This window comes from Phascolarctos cinereus, unplaced genomic scaffold, assembly GCF_003287225.1.
Source record: "Phascolarctos cinereus isolate Bilbo 61053 unplaced genomic scaffold, phaCin_HiC Scaffold_4;HRSCAF=312, whole genome shotgun sequence".
Classification (NCBI taxonomy): Eukaryota; Metazoa; Chordata; class Mammalia; order Diprotodontia; family Phascolarctidae; genus Phascolarctos; species Phascolarctos cinereus.
Window position 1 is genome coordinate 82784906 of NW_027555847.1, and position 18322 is coordinate 82803227.

The following is an 18322-nucleotide window of genomic DNA, read 5'->3' on the forward strand; positions in this document are numbered from 1 at the left end:
TATTTGTTATTCACCCAATGTAGTCCACACTTTAATGTCTATCTTTGCACCTTAGAATGTATTTCCCACTTCTTGAAATCTTCTCCATACATCAAGACCCAGTTCAAGTATTACCTCCTCCATGAAGCCTTCCCAGGTAGAAGAGAACACTCCTTAATCTTAATTTTCATAGCACAATAGTTGCAATAGAAAACAACACAAAAATGTAGTAAGCAGAGAAGACGTGATCTCTGTTTTCAGGATGCTGCAATCTCCAACTGCAAGGATCCCGTAACTTCTGATACCAGGCCCACCTGAAGAGTAGTATTTTTACCTTGTATTCATCTATCACTTCCTGCCCATATCTTATCTCTCACCTGTGGAACTTTAAGTTCCTTGAGGGCAGGAACCATGTTTTATTTTGTTTTTCAGCACCTAGTGTAATGCTGTACACTTAGTGGGCATTCAATAAATGTTTAGTGAATGAAAGAATTTTAAATGGACAACAGTAGTTGCAAAGGCCACCGCAGATTTTATGAACTTATTATTTGTTGTTAAGTGCTATATCTATGTTATGTCAGCCTGCTGGGTTAGGGCTTCTGTTCTGTTTGGTAGAAGAGCTTTAAAAATTCATGTGTTGCTTGAAAAGTATATCTTCTTTCAGCTCTCTCTTCAAACTTCCATTGTTTTCAGCGAGACTGCCCCTCTGAAATAAAAGGCACTCATAGAATTTTTTTAAAGTTGCATGAAAAGAATACCACTTAATATGGCCACCAGAGGAAGGAAGCATTGGCATCTTAAGTCTCATTTGTTAGAACTTTTAAGGGGCTAGTTCAGGTATTTTGTAGTCTTAAATGCTGTTGGCTAGAATTGATTCCTTAAATATCTAGGTCCTTCTTTGACCCACTTTTTTGTCTGGCAGACTTTCATTAATTTGTGGTTATTGAAAATTTGTAATGGTGCTTTAATATTCATGCATCCTACTTGTAGTTGTATCTTTCAGTGTGAATCTGATCTTTGCGGCTCTTTATTATTCATGTATTCCAAGAGTATTTAGTAGAGTAAGCCTGACTCCAGGGATTTGTTCTCTTTCAGGCAAAGAAGAAGGAGCTTGCTAGAAGAGACGACATTGAGGACGGCGACAGTATGATCTCTTCAGCCACTTCTGACACTGGGAGTGCCAAAAGAAAAAGGTACTTTTCTCTTAGCCGTAACTCTTTCTCCTTCACTTCTTTAGCTTGTCTTTTGGCTTAAGGAAGGTAAATATGCTATCGAGTATGAATTGTATAATTGTCCATTTAGATTCTTTGATAACTTTTCATATCAGAATATCAGTTTTAAATCAGACATTAATATTGCTTTCTTAAGCATTAAAATACTCCACTAGTTCTTATAGCTTTCCTTTTCATATTTGCAAAAAAATTAATATTTTTAGAAAGCCACAGAAGAATCAAGAGTAGTTCTTTCTAGATTTTAAATCCTGTCCCTGCAAAGACTTTAGCAATTTAATACTAACTAAAATTAGTTAAGAACATCTGGACTGTTTTCAGTAAAGTAAGTTTTTATTTTTCCTTATTATTCTGATCTTATTTTTAAGATGTCAAATCACAGAATACTAAATCATGTCTTCATGCAGTTCGTGAAATCATTAAGACAGAAGATCCATGCCCTTCTCCGTAACCTTAGCCTCAGCTTTTCTTAGCCTGCCTCCTTGCCTTTGAGGAGGTTTCTGGAAAAGGTGTTTGTTGGCCGTAAAACTTCCAGCAGCTCCATCCACCCAGCTCTGTTGTCTTAGAGCATTTCTATGGGGCTTCTCAGATTGATTCCGATGCTGTGAGATGCTTTTTCTCCCCAACTTCCACTGTCTTAGGCTCTTCCACACAGCAGGCCCTGCAGTTTGTGGAATAATTGATAAGAGATTAAGCCAAATATAAAGAATAAAATATGGTTGACCATGAAGCCCAACAGGTTGAACTGGAAGGGGTAAATTAGTGATTGCTTACGTGATTTTCTACATATACTTCTTTAACGAGGGACATAGGTTTAAATCTAGTCAGTTGTTTAAAAATGAGAAGCTGCTCAATCTGTTCCCTTTTATACCAACATGGGGGGAGGAGAACTTTTGCTTTGAAAATACATTTATTTTGATAGACTCCCATAGCTAAATAAGTCAGTGCATCCTGAAATGAGAATCACCACTTCTGGCCTATGAATTTCAATCTTGTAAGTTCTTAATTGCTTGTATGAGGGGGAAGGATGGAAAAAATGTGAAACAAGATCAGAAACATCAAATCAAGACTGTCTGTGAGTGCAATTTATACTACATCACTACCTGTGTTTTCTAACTCAGTCAGCAATCAAAGATACTTTTCAGGCAAAGAAGGTAATGAAGGTAATGAATGATGAGACAGTTTATTACCATTACTAAAGGAAAAGATAGGTCTTTAAAAACTTCCAAAGCCAACTCAACCCAGGACAGAGCCACACAAACTATAAGTGTTGTTGGCTTGAAATGTACAGGATGCATTCCATAAAATTAAATAAATTTCTTTGCCATTAAGCCACCAGTAAAAGAAAATTAAATAGTGTGCTTTGGGGATAATGATTCTAGCTCTGATGAAAACTTTTTGTCACTATCCAGAGTCCTCAGGAAATGATACATACAATAAATGATCAAACATAAATAAGAAAACAGAATAAATATAGATTATATTTGGGAGCAGTAAAAGCTATAGCCTAGAAATTCAGAGATGAAATGCAACTTGAATAATTGTGAGGTGAATTAAATATTTGTGAGATAGGCTAATCCTTCTTGGGAGAAAAGGGGAAAAGTAGTCCAGGAAAAGAGAAGTATAGCAGACTGCCTTTGGGAGCTTGATTACTTTGGCAGGTGTGCCTCCATAAAGTGTAGAATAAACACGCTCACTTAACCAGGCTAATGTCAAACTTTGCTATAGGAATCAGTATATGTGTTCACAGAGCTTCACCTGATTACTAAGCTGTCTGAGTGCTGCCAGAGCTGAGGATTAACTGTAGTGTGCTTCTATGTCTGCCTTATCGCCTTATTAATGCCTCAGTACAAGTGCAATTGCATGTGGTCTTCTCTGTCCCTCATGACAGTGAAGCTCCTCCTCTTCTTCCCCAAAACACCAACGATAAAGCTTAATTTTCATTGTTGAAGGGTTTCCAGATACCCCTTTTATCTTTAATCTTTGGGGACAAAGAGCCACTTGCCTTTTTCTCAGCCACATTTAGTTTATATATGTCTATCTGATGTTTGCTTATTTTGTTTCTTTCCACATGTAAAATATTTGTTTCTGCTTTCCCAGGAACACTCATGACAATGAGATGTTGGGCCTCAGGAGGCTATCCAGGTGTGCACACATTTTTTATGCATAAACGTACTTCTAAAGGTTAACCTTTTCTGGGATGTGGTCACCATTATTTAGGTGGACAGGGAAACCTAAAGCTTTATTTTTAGCACCAGGCTATTTTAATAAAAAGTGGTAGCACCTCCAGAGTGTAAAGAGTGTCCTCAATAATACAAGTTAACAGGACGCCTAGACCAGGGACTTGTCACTAGCTTTACTAAGAGAGCCAAAAATGCCTTATCTGTTAGTAAATTTATTGAGGGCAAGGATTGTGCTCCACTGGTATCACCTACATTAGTTGTTCTCAAACTTTTCCACAGTGGTAGAATATAATTTTGTTTTGTTTAAGCAAAACTTTGGCAGAACGCTTGTACTAAAATCCTCTAAAATTATCTTTTCATGCCTATTAACAAACAACATAAGGTCCGTTTAAAACAACAAATTCAGAGTGTTTCAGTTATTTGCAGCATAATGAAATACTGCCCTCAAATGCAACTCCCCTTAATACAACCTTAAGTAGGCTGTACGCATAGTAGATTTTCAGTAAAGAAACATTTGATATTTAGTTCCTAGACTCAGATCTAGTTAGTCTGGGAAGGTGTCATTGAATGAGATAAGTGTTGATGAGTGAGGAAAGTAAAGGGAAAGATGAAGTTTGCTCATCTGAAATGATGAGTGCAAGTCAGGCAGTAACTGATTATTGGGTTGGTTATAACTTGATAAAGGGCCTCAAAGCCCAGAGGTTTTATGTTGATTAAAACAGCAGTTAAGATCTACTGTGAGCCTCTGAGAAGGAGAATAGTAATGAATATGAAACTGCAAGGGAAGTGATTTTTGTTCTGCTTGTGGGTGTGAATAGAGGTGGAATGAAGAAGGAGCAAAAAATGAAGGTAGACCTAGTATGTTCCGAGCAGTAATGAGGTAGTTAGATTATGGACCAGAGCTTTAGCTTTGAAAATGGAAGAATGGAGTAGATCTAAAATATGATTTAGAAGAATTGGTAGTAGAATTGTTAATCCTTAATGTCAAAGGCTGAGGAGAGCAAGAAGTGTAAAACAGCTCTAAAGTTTTAAGCATTACCCTCAGGTCTGTTGATGATGATAGCAAAGCAAATAAAATTTGAATTTAGTTTTAGACATACTGAATTTTAGGTGATCATGCAAAAGAAGGTACAAGATCAGTACTGGAGAAGTAGAGAGTAATGATAACATCTGAGAACTATTCTCCTTGTAATGGTCATTGAAACCATGTAAAGAGATGGGCTCCCCACAAAATGAGAAGAGTCAAAGGATGTTCAGAGTTAATGGTTAGAAGAAGTCAGTATTGGAGAGAGAGAAAAGGAACTGTTTCAATAGGTGTAGTCTGAGCTTATGAGTGGGTACATAAATAAATAACTGTTGAATTTTGAATGAATGAATGTGAGATAAGCCAGAAAAGCACATATTGTAGAAACAGAAGCTGAGAGTCACCAGTGTTAAAAATCGGTCCTGCAGAATGAGAGTAAAGCTCCCACTTGGACTGATAGCCACTTGACTGGTAATAGCTGAAGCCCAATTAGATTTGGGTCCAGAAGAGACTTAGTGGTGAGAAGATAGAGGTAAGGGATATAGAAGAAACAATCAAGAGTTTCACTATGATTGTGGAGTGATGGAACAGTATCTGGAAGCATATCATATGACAACAGTATTTGGGTAGTAGTTTGGGCTAGAACTCTTTTAGTCTCCTCTTCCCTCCCAACTATATACTTAATCTTCAGAGCAGATAAGTCACAACAGGCAGTAAACTAAATTACATTTCTTTAACTGAGAGACAGATAATATCTCTCCAACACTGTTACAAATTAAGAGTGAATGTCAAGGGGGAAGGAAGCGTTTTACTTCTATTCCAAGATTAATATTGACTTCCCCTAGATTTTTAGATGTTTTCACTCATGACATGAGGCACTCATCTGTTTATTCTTCATAAAAATTTCACGAAATCCCTTATACCTGCAAAGGATCTTGAATTTATGTGGAAATCGGTAAAAGTGTTTATTAAGCATCTGTTGTTTAGGCACTATACTAGGAGGTACACCAGGATTTCTTTCTCGGTGAAATCCAAAATGCCTGACAATCATGATTTCCCCACTTTATAAGGATTGCCCAGCCAGTAGGATGCACCTAGCTCTCCTGAGTGTACATCTGAGTTCTTCCACAGAATGCTGCTGTATCCACTCCCTGTAGTCAATTGCTTCATTTTCAGGTTTTCAACTTAAGAAAAGTAGAAAGGCATAAGGAAGTTCTATTTTTAAGTTCTTATTGGGTATCATGAATGTATGAAAAGAAGAAAAGAAAAATGGTAAGGAAAAATAGAAAAGCATACACTTTTGTAAGCAACCATTCTTTTTGTCTGACTTCCCAAGGCTAGTTTGTCTTTGAAAGCCATGAAGCAGGCTTATTTAGCATAAACTTCTAATAGAGCATCAGGAGAAAAAAGACCTAAAATACGGTTAGGACTATCTCACATCTTCTGTAGTAATAAGTGAGTTAGGTGGAGGGGAGGGTAGTATTTTTAATGTACAAAAATTTATAGCAAATTGAGTTTTAAGCATCAGATTAAAGTAGTTTCCTGGTTATGTCCTTTTTGATTTCAGATTTGGGACTTGTCTCACTAAAGGCTGCCTGCAGGTGTCAGTCATTGGAGACAAAATGACCATCTATCATCAGTTGTCTATCTGACAACAGCCAAGAGTAGTCAGACCTCTCAATGTTTATAGCATAATGTAAAAGATTCAGTTAAGCTTGCTGTGTAGCTACATGTCTGGGAAAATGCAAACGCTCTGCCTTTGTTATAATTGCTTCCGGATTTATTTAAAAACTATTCCTCTCCTTCTCTAAAAGTTGATAAAGTTCCCAAATGAAAAAAATTACTTCCAATGCTCTAGCCTGATAGCAATTTGGTGTATAACCAGGGATAGATTCCAGTCAACCAAAAATGAGAAATCATCTCCTCTCCCATTAGAATGTTTCTGTTAAAGCAACAAAAACACACACTTTCTAGGCCCCCCCTCTTTTTTTTTTTTTTGCTTTTAGGCAGTTGGGGTTAAGTGACTTGCCCAGGGTCACACAGCTAGTAAGTGTCAAGTGTTTGGTCTGAGGCCGGATTTGAACTCAGGTCCTCCTGACTTCAGGGCCGGTGCTCTATCCACTGTGCTACCTAGCTGCCCCTCTAAGTCCCTTTTTTAAGAGATGTTTTTTGAGCTGATTATGATTTCAGAATGGAATTCTTGAGTTTGTTTACTTTAAAGTTGAACTCTCAGAAAGTCAGACATTCAGGTTTTGTGACATAGGACCTGCAGACATTATATTTGCTTTCTTCAAGCTTTGGACCTGGAGGCCTGTTTTATAAAGTCTGAGGGTCAAAATAACCTGTATCCTAAGCCTTAATGTCAGGTGTAAAGTTTCTCATTGTCTGGTTGCTAAAAGTTTGGGATAGGAAAGCTATTCCTACCATGTCTTTATCATGGGATGTCTCTTTGGCTTCATCACATCTATCAAAGGAAACTGCTTCCAAATTACACTGAAGTTTTAGACAAAGCCGTCAAGAAGAGCTATCACTTAACAAAGTGATGTATTTTGTTTTTTTTTTAAAGACATAAAAGCTAATGTCACAGTGCTCCAGAAGCCCATAACAGCCATGAATGATCAGAGGGAAAATGCACCTACCATCAGAGAATAACAGTGATTCTTTAAATAGAAACAGTGAGCCTCTGTGTGTGTTTTTTCTTCTAGATAACCTCCTCCATCCAGCTTGCCATAACCTTTTAAAATGTTAGCTTTACAGAGTCAATAGACACTCAAATGTATTTTAGAATCATAATGTAAGCACAGAAATGTCTTTGCCTGACCATTTGCTTGTTTGTTTTAATGCTTTGTTGAATTTTTGAGAGGAAAACCTCTGACACTTAGAAGTTTCATAACTCAGAGTGTCAGTGGGCGAAGTCTATTTAGGGATGGATAGACTCTCCCAGCCACTTAGCTTGTGCCTAGGGACAACTTTTGAACTATAGACTAGGAAGCAGACAAAAAACATTTGCCGCCAAGTCTCTGCACAGCCGTTTCTTCTTACTTTTAGGTTATCTGCCTCAGCTGCTTACTTGGAGGCTACTGGTTCCAGTTCAGCTGGGAGTTCACCACCAAAGGCTTATGACATAAGAGCCCTGGACCGGAAAGCAGGAGACCTGGGTTCTAGTGCTGACTCTGCCACTAACTCACTGTGTGACCTTGGGCAAGTCACTGAACCTCTCTAGACCTCAGTTTCCTCAGTTGTAAAATGAGGGGGTTGGACTAAATGTTCTCTAAGGTCCTTTATAGTCTAAATTCTGTTACCTGGCATAACACTTCTCCATATCACCCTTATTAGTTTCTAAGTTTATCATTTCCTAACTGGAGGGGAAATGAAATTGTGGGGTGGGAATTCCACACACATTAATAAAAAAAAATTGGCACCAGCCACATGAGAGGTTTGGATAAGCCATAGACCACCTACACCCCCAAATAACCCCAAACTAGCTTCTTACTTAAGATTGGCATTGATTGTTGCAGGTCAGAAACAGAATGAGAAAAAGGGTTGGCCTGGCAGAAGTTCACACAGGGGAAGAAGAGAAACTAGGATTTGCCATGATGTACCAGTGAAATGTGTAACATATAGGTGTTCCCTTATGACGCTGGTGGGGAAATGCTAATCCACTATGTAGACATGCACATTTTACACAAGCTTCTTAGCAACCAAGATGATTAAACCTTAGGGAGGACCTCAGGCATTAGGGATTTTCTCTTTCTACTGTGGTTCCTTGATAAATGTTAAGTGTATTTGTAGGAAAAGAACATTACTCAGTTTAACTGCAGCCTTGCTGTATGAGTCTTAAAAGCTGAAACTGGGTAATAGTTGTTAAAAGATTTCATTCTTCCTGCATGTCAGGTCACATCTCTTCATGAAAATTGGACTCACTGGAAAGTGTTATAAAGACAGATATCTCTCCCTAAGATCCATTAGCCTAGAGATCTGTTTGCCAGTTCTGACACAGCCTCCCTGTTGTAAACTATTTTAGAAATTTGGCTGTGCCTGTTTGTTAAAAGTTACCTTTCCCCTGACAGCTCCCAAAGTATTGACTTAGCACATGGCATTGTTTGTAGGCATATATGGCAAAGGGAGGCATAATCACTATGAAGTGCCTACCAGATAGAGAAAGAAAGCAGTGCCATTTCAATTTCCACCCTTGTGAAAAGAAGAAATTAAGTTGTCTATTCCTTTGCTCCCTTAACAGTAAAAAGAACATAAGAAAGCAGCGAATGAAAATTTTATTCAACGTTGTTCTTGAAGCTCGAGAGCCAGGTACAGGCAGAAGACTCTGTGATCTGTTTATGGTTAAGCCATCTAAAAAGGACTACCCTGATTATTACAAAATCATCTTGGAACCAATGGACTTAAAAATTATTGAGCATAACATTCGTAATGACAAGTATGCAGGAGAAGAGGCGATGATGGAAGATATGAAGCTGATGTTTCGAAATGCCAGACACTATAATGAAGAAGGCTCACAGGTACTGTTCATACCTCATAAACACATTTCCTTTTGGGGCTTCAGGGCAGAGTTACACACACACTCACTCTCACTCTCTCTCTCTCTCTCTCTCTCATTCTCCTTCTCTGAAACTATGATTTCATGATTATGGGTATTCTGTCCACCAGAGCAGATCATAGCCCCTCCACAAAAGTCCTCCTTCATTGCCTTCTTACAGCACAGATGCAACTCAGAATTCTCAAAAGTTCTGCCAGCAGGGTATGAGTTCTGGTAGATCCTACCAAGCTTCAGTATGGGCCCTAATGATAGACTTTGTTCCATCTGAAGACCAGCCTAGATAAGTGCAGAAAAGCTTGTTAGGAATTTTTTTTGGTCACATTGACCCATAAAACAAACAAATATTTGTACTATGAAAATGTTTATAATTGTGTTTTTTTAGGTCATTCCGTTTAGTAGTTATGCTAATTACTATTCCTAAATAAAAAAGCAAACAAAAAAGTTTTTTTTAAAATAAGTTTAATTGATGTCTTTTGTTTTAAATCACATTCAGTTCTGAAAGTGCTACCCTCTCTAAATTGAAATGTCACTTTGGATAAAGAAAAAAGTTAAGCAAAAACAATCCTGTACAGTGACTTCAATTGACAATGTGTATATAACATTCTTCCCTGGTATTCATCTTCCTCTTTGCAGAGAGAGGAAGCTGTGTTCTTTACCTATTCATTATCAGGACAGTTATTGGCTTTTCATTTGCTCTAACTTTGGCTTTCTCTTGTGATCTTTTGTTTACATTATTGTAGTGCTATCATTATTATTTTAGTTCTGTTAATTTTAATATCCATAAGTTCATACATGTTCTCTATAAGTTCATACAATTCCCATGCTTCTGCAAATTTCTCATATTCATTTCTTACTCCACGATATTTCCTTATTTTGATATACCACAGTTTATTCAGTCATTCCACAAACAGCGCTTTGTTTCCAGTTCTTTGCTACTACAAAAAAAGAAAAAAGCTGCTCTGAATATTTTAATGTATATTGGATTTTGTTTTTGTCTTTGACCTCCTTGGAATATGTACCTAGTTGTATAATCACTGGGTCAAAGCATATGAATTTTTTATCGTTTCTTTGCAAAAATGTCTGAAAAAAAGTTGTATCATAATGTTCATATGGATTTTCTGCTTATCTATTTCATGTTTAGCTATTAGAATACTTATAGGTTATGCATGGCTAGGGTTATTTTGATGTGTTGTGAAAAAATAATAGTGAAAACAATTTGACTTAAATGAGAGGATGAAAATAAAGATTTAACTTGAAAATAAAGTTGGACCACCCTTTTCAAAATGATTGGGATTTTAAAGATTGCTTTGCAAGACAACACCTAAGGTATAAGGTATAGATCAGCCATAATCAGTTTATCAGACACATAAATCACAGAATTTGAGAGATGAAAGGGACCTTAGGGATCATTGAGTCCAACCCATACATGGACTCCTCACTAGAACATACCTAACACGTGCTAACAAACATAAGAGTTATAACCCTGGTTCAATAAAATATGAAGCAACAATTGGCTTAAGAAAACCAAAATGAAACTGGAGAAGGCGATAATGAAGAGGAATCACAGAAATTCAGAGGTGGAAGGGACCTCAGTGACCATCTAAGCCAACTCAGAGCCAAGAAAAGAATCTCTGCTACAGCCCCCAAGTGGCCATCCAGTCTTTGCTTGAAGCCTTCCAGTGAGGGGGAGCCCACAGTCTCCTGCAGCACTTTCCACTTTCAAAGAGCTCAAATTGTTTGGAAGATTGTATGACATCAAGCCTAAACTTGCCTCTTTGCAAGTTCTCTCCATTACTCCAAATTCTGCCTCTCAGGACAGAAAGAATCTATTTCTTTTTCCACATTATATCCTTTCAGATACTTGAAGACATATTTTTCACTGAGCCATCTCTTTTCTAGGCCACATATTCCCCAGTTCCCTCAGACAGTTCGTATGGCATAGACTTGAGGCCCTTCACCATTCTGGCCACTCTTCAGTTTATCAGTCTCCTTAGAAACTGTGGCAGCCAGAACTGAACACAGTGCTCCAAGATGTGGTCTGAACAGGTAGAAGGATGATCTCCTCTTTATTCCTGGAAGCTATGCCTCTCTTAATGCAGCCCAAGATCACATTAGCTTTTTTTCGGCTGGTCATGTTGCCAGTTAACTCACATTGAGCTTTTAGTCCAATAAAACCCCATGTCTTTTTCAGACCAACTTCTTTCTAACTACACCTTCCCTGTTTCATATTATGAAGTCAGTTTCTTAAGTGTAAGGGTGAGATTTTACATTTGTCCCAATTAAATTTCATCTTATTAGATTCAGCCCAGTTTTATGGCCTGTTATCATCTTTTGAGATCCTGACTTTGTTATCTGCTATGTTGGCTATTCCTCCCAGAGTTGAGGCATCTGAAAATTTTGTATGGATACCATCTATGCCTTTATCTAAGTCAGTGATAAAAATGTGAAATACCACAGGGCCAAGCACTGCACTGGAGACCTCCTTCTAAGTTGACGTGAAATCAGTGAATAACTCCTTTTTCATTTTGGACCATTCAGCTAGTTCTGAGTCCATCTAATTGTTCTGTTGTGTAGAACATACATCTCTTGATCTTTTCTGCAAGAATCTCATGGTACCTTATGAAATGCTTTGTTAAAGTCTAGGTAAACTATGACCATAACATTCGTCTAATCTACCAGTTTAGTAACCACGTCAAAAAAGGAAATAAAGTTAGTTTTTGCTGAAACCATACTGTTCTTAGTGATCACTACTTCCTTTTCTAATGTTTACTAACTGCTCGTTTAATACAGTTATCCCTTCCACATCACAACTTTCCCCATCACAGTTTCGGCATACTGAGGGTCAGCATAAGAAATTAAATGGGAATTTTTTGGAAGTTTTACCGAAGCTACAGATGACACACTAAGGCCAGTAAACAACACAGAAAAAGTTTAGAAACTCAGAAATGCATAAAATATGTATGTACGTGTATATATGTAATATTTTATAAAATCGTATTTTTTCTTTTAATACCATAATAATTCAGACAACTTCTTTGGTACGAAGGGAGGGCCAAAAAATTTTATGTGGGTTTTCCAGATTGTGAGGCCCCATGCTCTTAATCCCCATGATATGTAAGGGATAACTGTGTATCCTAGAATTTTTCCAAGAATCAGTGTGAGGTTTGCTGACTGTTTCCTTCCTGTTTTAAAAATGCAGATGATATTTGCACTTCTCTAGTCTGGATGTATTTCCTCTATTCCTCTACTATCTTTCAGATATTGACTACCCAGTGTTCACTTCTGTCATTTCTTTCAGAACTTTCATTTGGCCAGGTGAGTCAGTTTCATCAAGGGCAGCTAAGTACTTCTACCATCCTTAGATAGCTACTCCTCCTTAGCCAATTTTGTTTTGTTTTGTTTGTTTTGGTTTCTTTTTTTCCAATCCAAAAGTCATTGTCCTTGGCCAAGAAAACAGATTTCAAAAATGAGAATTGAGTGGCTCACCTTCCCTTGTCAGCGATCACTGATCCATCCACTTGAGTAGTAATCTTACCTCCTGCTCACTATGAACAGCATGGTTAGTTTCTATTACCTTTCCTTGCTTCCATCCCTTATATACATGTTTAAAAATGAATTATCAGGTGAATTCTCTGTTCGCCCATTGGTCTCCAGGCAATTCCCATTTTTCCTCATTGAAATTGTTTTCCTTTGTGTCTTCAGAATTTCATTCTTCAGTTTCTCATCCTTCCTCAGCTGAAAGAACTCCCAAATTGACTAAAGTTATCTCCTTTCATTCTTGAAAGGCTACACATTTGGTAGTAAATTAAGGCATTTGTTATTCTGATAAGTGGTATAAGCTGAAAACATTCAAAATTCAAGAAGGTTTTAGACAGATCCATGGACAGTCTAGCCATAATGGCCTGTCGGAGGTATCTAGGATTGGGGGAAGTTCCATTTATGTGAAGGATTCAGTCCTGCTCCTTAGGTCTTGCCCAACCTTTGCATCTTATCAGGATACCAGTTCCCCCTGAGAGCCAATTCAAAGGGCTTTTGACTTTGACCTCAGGACTTTCACTATTTACTACTTTCCAGGCCTTCTCTGATCATTGAATTCCTCCCCCTCCAGCCCCATCCCAAGCTCAAGGCCTGCCTATCTCTAGATTTCCCACTGCTCTAATCCTGTTTGATTCCTTTGGTTGAGAATTTCCCAATTACTTCTCACTTTTCTCCTAATGCTGGTCTCATACCTGGATGCCCTTTTCTAGAATCTGCCTCACTTCCCCTTCTGTCCACTGTCTCTATGTACATAAGCTCATAAGAATGGCATTTTCTAAGGGTTAACTACAAGAGAAAAGAATTTATACCATACAAAAATAATATATCAGGGTAGGATAATTAGAAATGCAAATAAAACTACATATTTTTTACCTGGAAGGTACTTAGCTCATATGGCATTCTCCTTAACTCCTCTGTGCCTAACTTGGCTCATTCTGAAATCCTTCATAGATCAGAATATCTAGTATTCTTATAGGCCTTAAAATGGCATCTTCTGTTCCTACTGTTAATTACTCAGCTACCTAGCTATTTCCCCTTATTCTGCCCCAAATTAGAAGGAATAGAATTACAAAAAATTAAAATTTAATCTCAAAAGTAGACCATACCACCCCTCTGAAAGTACCCAAAGATAGGTTCTACTTTTACAGTCAGTTCATTCAACAAATACTTACTGAGGCCCACTCATACGTAAAACCCTGTGTGTAGAGAATGAATCCTGAATTGGATGAATCATTCAGATTTAGTGTGGCATGTTCTAATGACTACATTTCTCCAAGGACAGTTGGATAAGATTTCAGTGGTTACACGGAAGTTGAAAGCGTATTCTTTCCCAAAATTATCGATTTTGATATGTAACAGATTAAGTTTCAAATCTTTGCAATTACACCAAAGAGAAAGTTCCTCTTCCTTCCTTTGGTTTGATAAGTTTGCTGTCCTGTATCTACTTTCATTCTTCCAGAAATACCACAGCATTTATAAATCTCTTTTTTCTTCTCTCCCCCATTTTTGGCCAGTGATAGATTAGATTTGGCATAAAGGATTGCATCATGGAAAGGGCACCTATGATACTGTCATTCCTATCCACTGTCAGTGCCTTAGACACTACTTGTCCATAGAACTTAGAAAGGAGAACTGATTAGTGTCAGCCAAGGGGGAGAGGCCACTCTCTATAAAGTGGACTCTACTGTTCTGTGACTTTAACAACGCTTTTGTTAATTCTTACTCAGAATGCAGCATAGCAGAAGAAGCCTGGAAGGTAAGGTTTGTTTATTGTTCCACTTCTCCGCTTAATCAAGGGACCTGTAACGGTCTTTAAGTTTTGCTATTTGGGATCTGTGATTTTATTGGGAAAGTACTTTTCTCTACTGGAACAGATCGTAGCCTTTCCACACCTTCTCATTCTATGTGATTCTTCTCCATGTTTTCCATAGAAAAATCTTTGATAGAAGTTCTAGCCAACCCACTGCCAGCCTTCCTCTTGGTTTTTTTTGTTGTTGTGGCTGTTATTTTTTAAAATATTCCAGTGGGGCCAGTGCACCACCTTGTCTGTCCACCTGTTGTGTTTCATTCTCACTATGTGACTAGTCCACTACCTTTCCAGTAATACCTGCCCTTTAACATCTTTTACACCACTTCTGCAGTAGAAATTGTTTTTGGCATTCTCTGATTTGCAGTCAGTATCGTATCACTGGGAAAATACTGGTGTTAAAGAGATTGGCTTTTGTGGCAGCCATCAGTTAGGGAATTATTGAAAACACTGAGCTTTTCTCAAGTGCAGTCCACTCAGATTTCCTGTGCTACTTTATTCTGTACCCAACTTGTTGTCTATCTGCATCACCTGTACAAGATGGACATATTAATTCAACAGTTTACCTCTCCAAAGACTGCATCTTTTACCCACTTTTTTATGCAGTGTGGATGTTTAAAACAATCTTTCCCACTGCTGTGTTTTCCAGTGAAGCTTTTCAGTGCTTTGGGGCTTAATGTAAATGTTTAGGAGAAACTCACCATCCATAGGGAATTCTTCTTTTGTTTGGACTTTCTGTAGGTCCTCTTCCATGATATTGGCAGGCCGCAGTGGCAATGCTAGGTCTGTAGTCCTAGATCTAAGTTCAGTCTTAGCTCTGCTGCTGGTGGCCTCAGTTCTAACCTTGTGGGCTTCAGTCTCCTCATCCTGAGTGTTGGACTAGATGACCTCTCAGGTCCCTTCTAGGCCTAGGTCTGTGAACACTTTGGGGTCGTCCCATACCTCCTCGTTGTCAATATGCAGTCTGTTGCTGAATGAGGTTCTTACCATAGTTCCATCTGTCATTGTTTTGTATGATTTTGTTATGTGCTTTGGATACCCCATCTGAGGAGAACCTTCAGGGCTGCATTTTGTTCTACCAAATCAAATACTTTTGTAAAAGCAAAGCAGTAGTCAATAGAATCTTGCATTCTAGCACTTCTCATTAAGCTGTGTGGTATGGCGTTCTGTAACAGCAGCAAACACCAAGTACCTCATGTGGGCTGAGCTTTGACAGGACCCTGTTCTTCCCCTCAGGAATTTTTGCAGTAAAGGAATAGGACCCCAACCCAGAGAGATACAACAGACCAAGGCACCTTAGCTTCTAACAACATGCTGCCCTGTGGCTCTGCTCAGTATCCCTGTGCTTCAGAGCTGTGGACAGGCTAGGCTGCAGCTCCCTGTCCTGACTCCCACTGGCTCTTTCCTCCTGCCCATCTACATCATCCCCATTCCTCGGGTGGCCCTCTTCCCTACCCCTCCATTGTGCCCTCTGGAATCCCTTATCTGGTGTCACCAAACTGCCATTCATGTTAGACCTCTTCCTCTCCCACCTAAATTACTTTGGGTATTTTATATTTACTTATGTGTAATTATGTGTAATGTTGTTGACTCCCAAAAGAGTGTAAGCACTTTGAGGGCAAGTGTTGTTTCATTTTGACTTTTTGTCCCCAGTGCCCAACACAGTCACAGTGCCAGGCACAAAGTAGGCACTTAATAAATGTAATATATAGTAGTACATAATAGAGTTATCCAAAAAAGTGCTTCGAAATTAGGTCTGAAACTTAATGGAAGAGATGGTATTTGAATCAGGTTTAAATGATGGCTAAAATTCAACAGGTGGAAAGAGAAAACAAGACCTTTCAGGTTAGCATGGCTGTTGATGTGATGTCTCATCACAGCAGAGTCAGAGGGGACAGAAGTGGTGATGAGTGGGGAGGGGTGAGTCCAGGCCTACTGGTAGGCTACCTGCTACTACCTACAGGTAATAATATGGTAGAAAGCTAAAAGATATGGAGGCACGGGATTGTTGAGAGCCTTGAATGCTAGGCAGAAGGGTAGATACAGGCTTTATAAGTTAACGCCAGTGTTGACTATTGGTTTTTATTCATTGTAGTTCGGTGTGGTAATATAGGAAAAACACTGGCTCCAGAGTCAGAAGATCTGAGTTCAGATTCCACCTTGGACTCATTATTTAGATCTCAGGGCCTCAGTTTCCTCAAGTTTAAAAATGAAGAGGTTGGACTAGATGACCTCGGAGGTGCATTCTAGCTTTGGAGGCAGCTACGTGGCCAAGTAGATGGAGTGCTGAGAATCAAGGAGACCCAAATTCAAATCCTATTCCAGAAACTTAGCTAGCTGTGTCATCCTAAGCAAATCAGCCTCAGTTCCCTCATCTGTCAAATGAGGATAATAATAACACCTACCTCACAGGGCTATTGTGAGGGCCAAATGAGATAACAAATGTTTGAAAACACACCTTGAAGCATTATAGGAATGCTAGCTACTATTATACTCTTGGATACCAGGACCCCGATAATGAAGAGATATGTAAGGCAGAAGGGACAGGAGCGTATCATCCCCATATCTGGGAATGTCGCCTAAGCTGTGCCAGGGGGTCGTCGGGAAAAATGACTCCTAGGGAAATAGGATCATCCAGACGGTAGTAGAACTGTAAGTGCCACGATCACTTATATTGCCACACGGTATGTGGTTTCACCTCCTGACTATTATCAGACGTGTCAAGTATGACTTTAGTGTAGAACACATATTCAAGGTGTCAGTCTTCCCAACATTAGCAAAGTTTCCATCTATACTTTCTATTTGGACTTAATCTGCTGCTTTTTTGACCCAAAGGAATAGAAACACTTTTGAGAAGTATAACATGCATAAATGTGGTTCAACACAAGAAAAAATTGCATTGCCCATAGGCAGTTGCTGGAATAGTTAGCATAGTGTCAGATCCCTTAAACGCTTTTTTTCTTTTTGATGTTGTTTTGGAAATAGGTGTATAATGATGCCCATGTTCTGGAGAAGATGCTCAGAGATAAGAGAAAAGAGCTGGGCCCACTCCCTGAGGATGATGACATGGCCTCTCCCAAACTCAAGCTAAGTAAGGCAGAATTGTGCATGTGCATTAAGTGTTGTGTTTAATGAGAGATTGCCATTTTACTGAAAGGTCATGAAGTAATTGATAGTTCTTGAAGTCACTAGCATTCTAGCATCTAAGTGACCATTCTTCTGCCCTCACTCTTTTTCTAATCTAAATACTTCAGCTGGGAAAAATAGGTAGGGAAAAGGAAATGGTGTAAAAAATGTCATATGGCTTCAGTTTACTTTCTTATACACTGTGGGTGTTTGTTACATAAAAGAAGACGGAGTAATAAAAACTTTCCCTGTTTGCAATTATACACAAGTGTGCAGGAGCCCATATTCCTTTTTTATTTTGTAATCAATTCGATTTAAAATTACCTCTAGTGCTCTTAGGCTGAGAATTACAGAGGTTAATTATGTGTAATCAATATACAGTGAAAAACTAAAGTAATCATAGGCTGATAGTCCTGATGGTTAAGAGTCTGGTTGGACCGCATTTGCATTTGAGGAAGGACATTATTGTGCTACCAGGTCCCCAAAAAGGAGGGCAGCCCAGATCAGCAAGGCCTTAGAACTTAGGCCGTATATGGATTGAAAGAACTAGGTATCTTGGGTCAAGTTTAGAGAAGACTCAGAGTGAAGTGACAACTATCCTCAAGTACAGACAGTTCTTGCTTTATGTAAATTTGCATCATACAAATTCAACTTTACATATAGAATTCTGAAAGAAATTGACATTCCAAAAAAACCTATGGTGACTTCACCACACAGTACTGTGTTTTCTTTCTGCTCCTGCCCCTTGGCTCAGCGCTCCCCAGCCTCCCACTCCCTCTCCCCACAAAAAAAAAAAACCTTCAAATGAAAACAGAAGAACAGAGGTGCAAAGAGACTGCTGCCACTGGATTGAGGGCTTAGCTCGAGACCTCCAGCACCGAG

At 38.7% G+C, this 18322-nt stretch overlaps 1 protein-coding gene across 28 annotated transcripts in view; it reads left to right on the forward strand.

The window, feature by feature from the left end:
• PBRM1 (polybromo 1) overlaps positions 1-18322 on the forward strand; it is a 120456-nt gene that overhangs the window by 48446 nt on the left and 53688 nt on the right. For 15 of the 28 annotated variants that reach the window (XM_078152315.1, XM_078152320.1, XM_078152300.1 and 12 more), the window contains 3 exons: positions 1075-1172; positions 8656-8932; positions 17300-17405. In XM_078152315.1, the coding sequence (XP_078008441.1) occupies positions 1075-1172; positions 8656-8932; positions 17300-17405 (481 nt within the window). Of the gene's footprint in view, positions 1-1074; positions 1173-3308; positions 3354-8655; positions 8933-17299; positions 17406-18322 lie in introns of all 28 variants that reach the window. The other 13 variants (XM_020971512.2, XM_020971510.2, XM_078152306.1 and 10 more) reach the window with 1 other exon arrangement.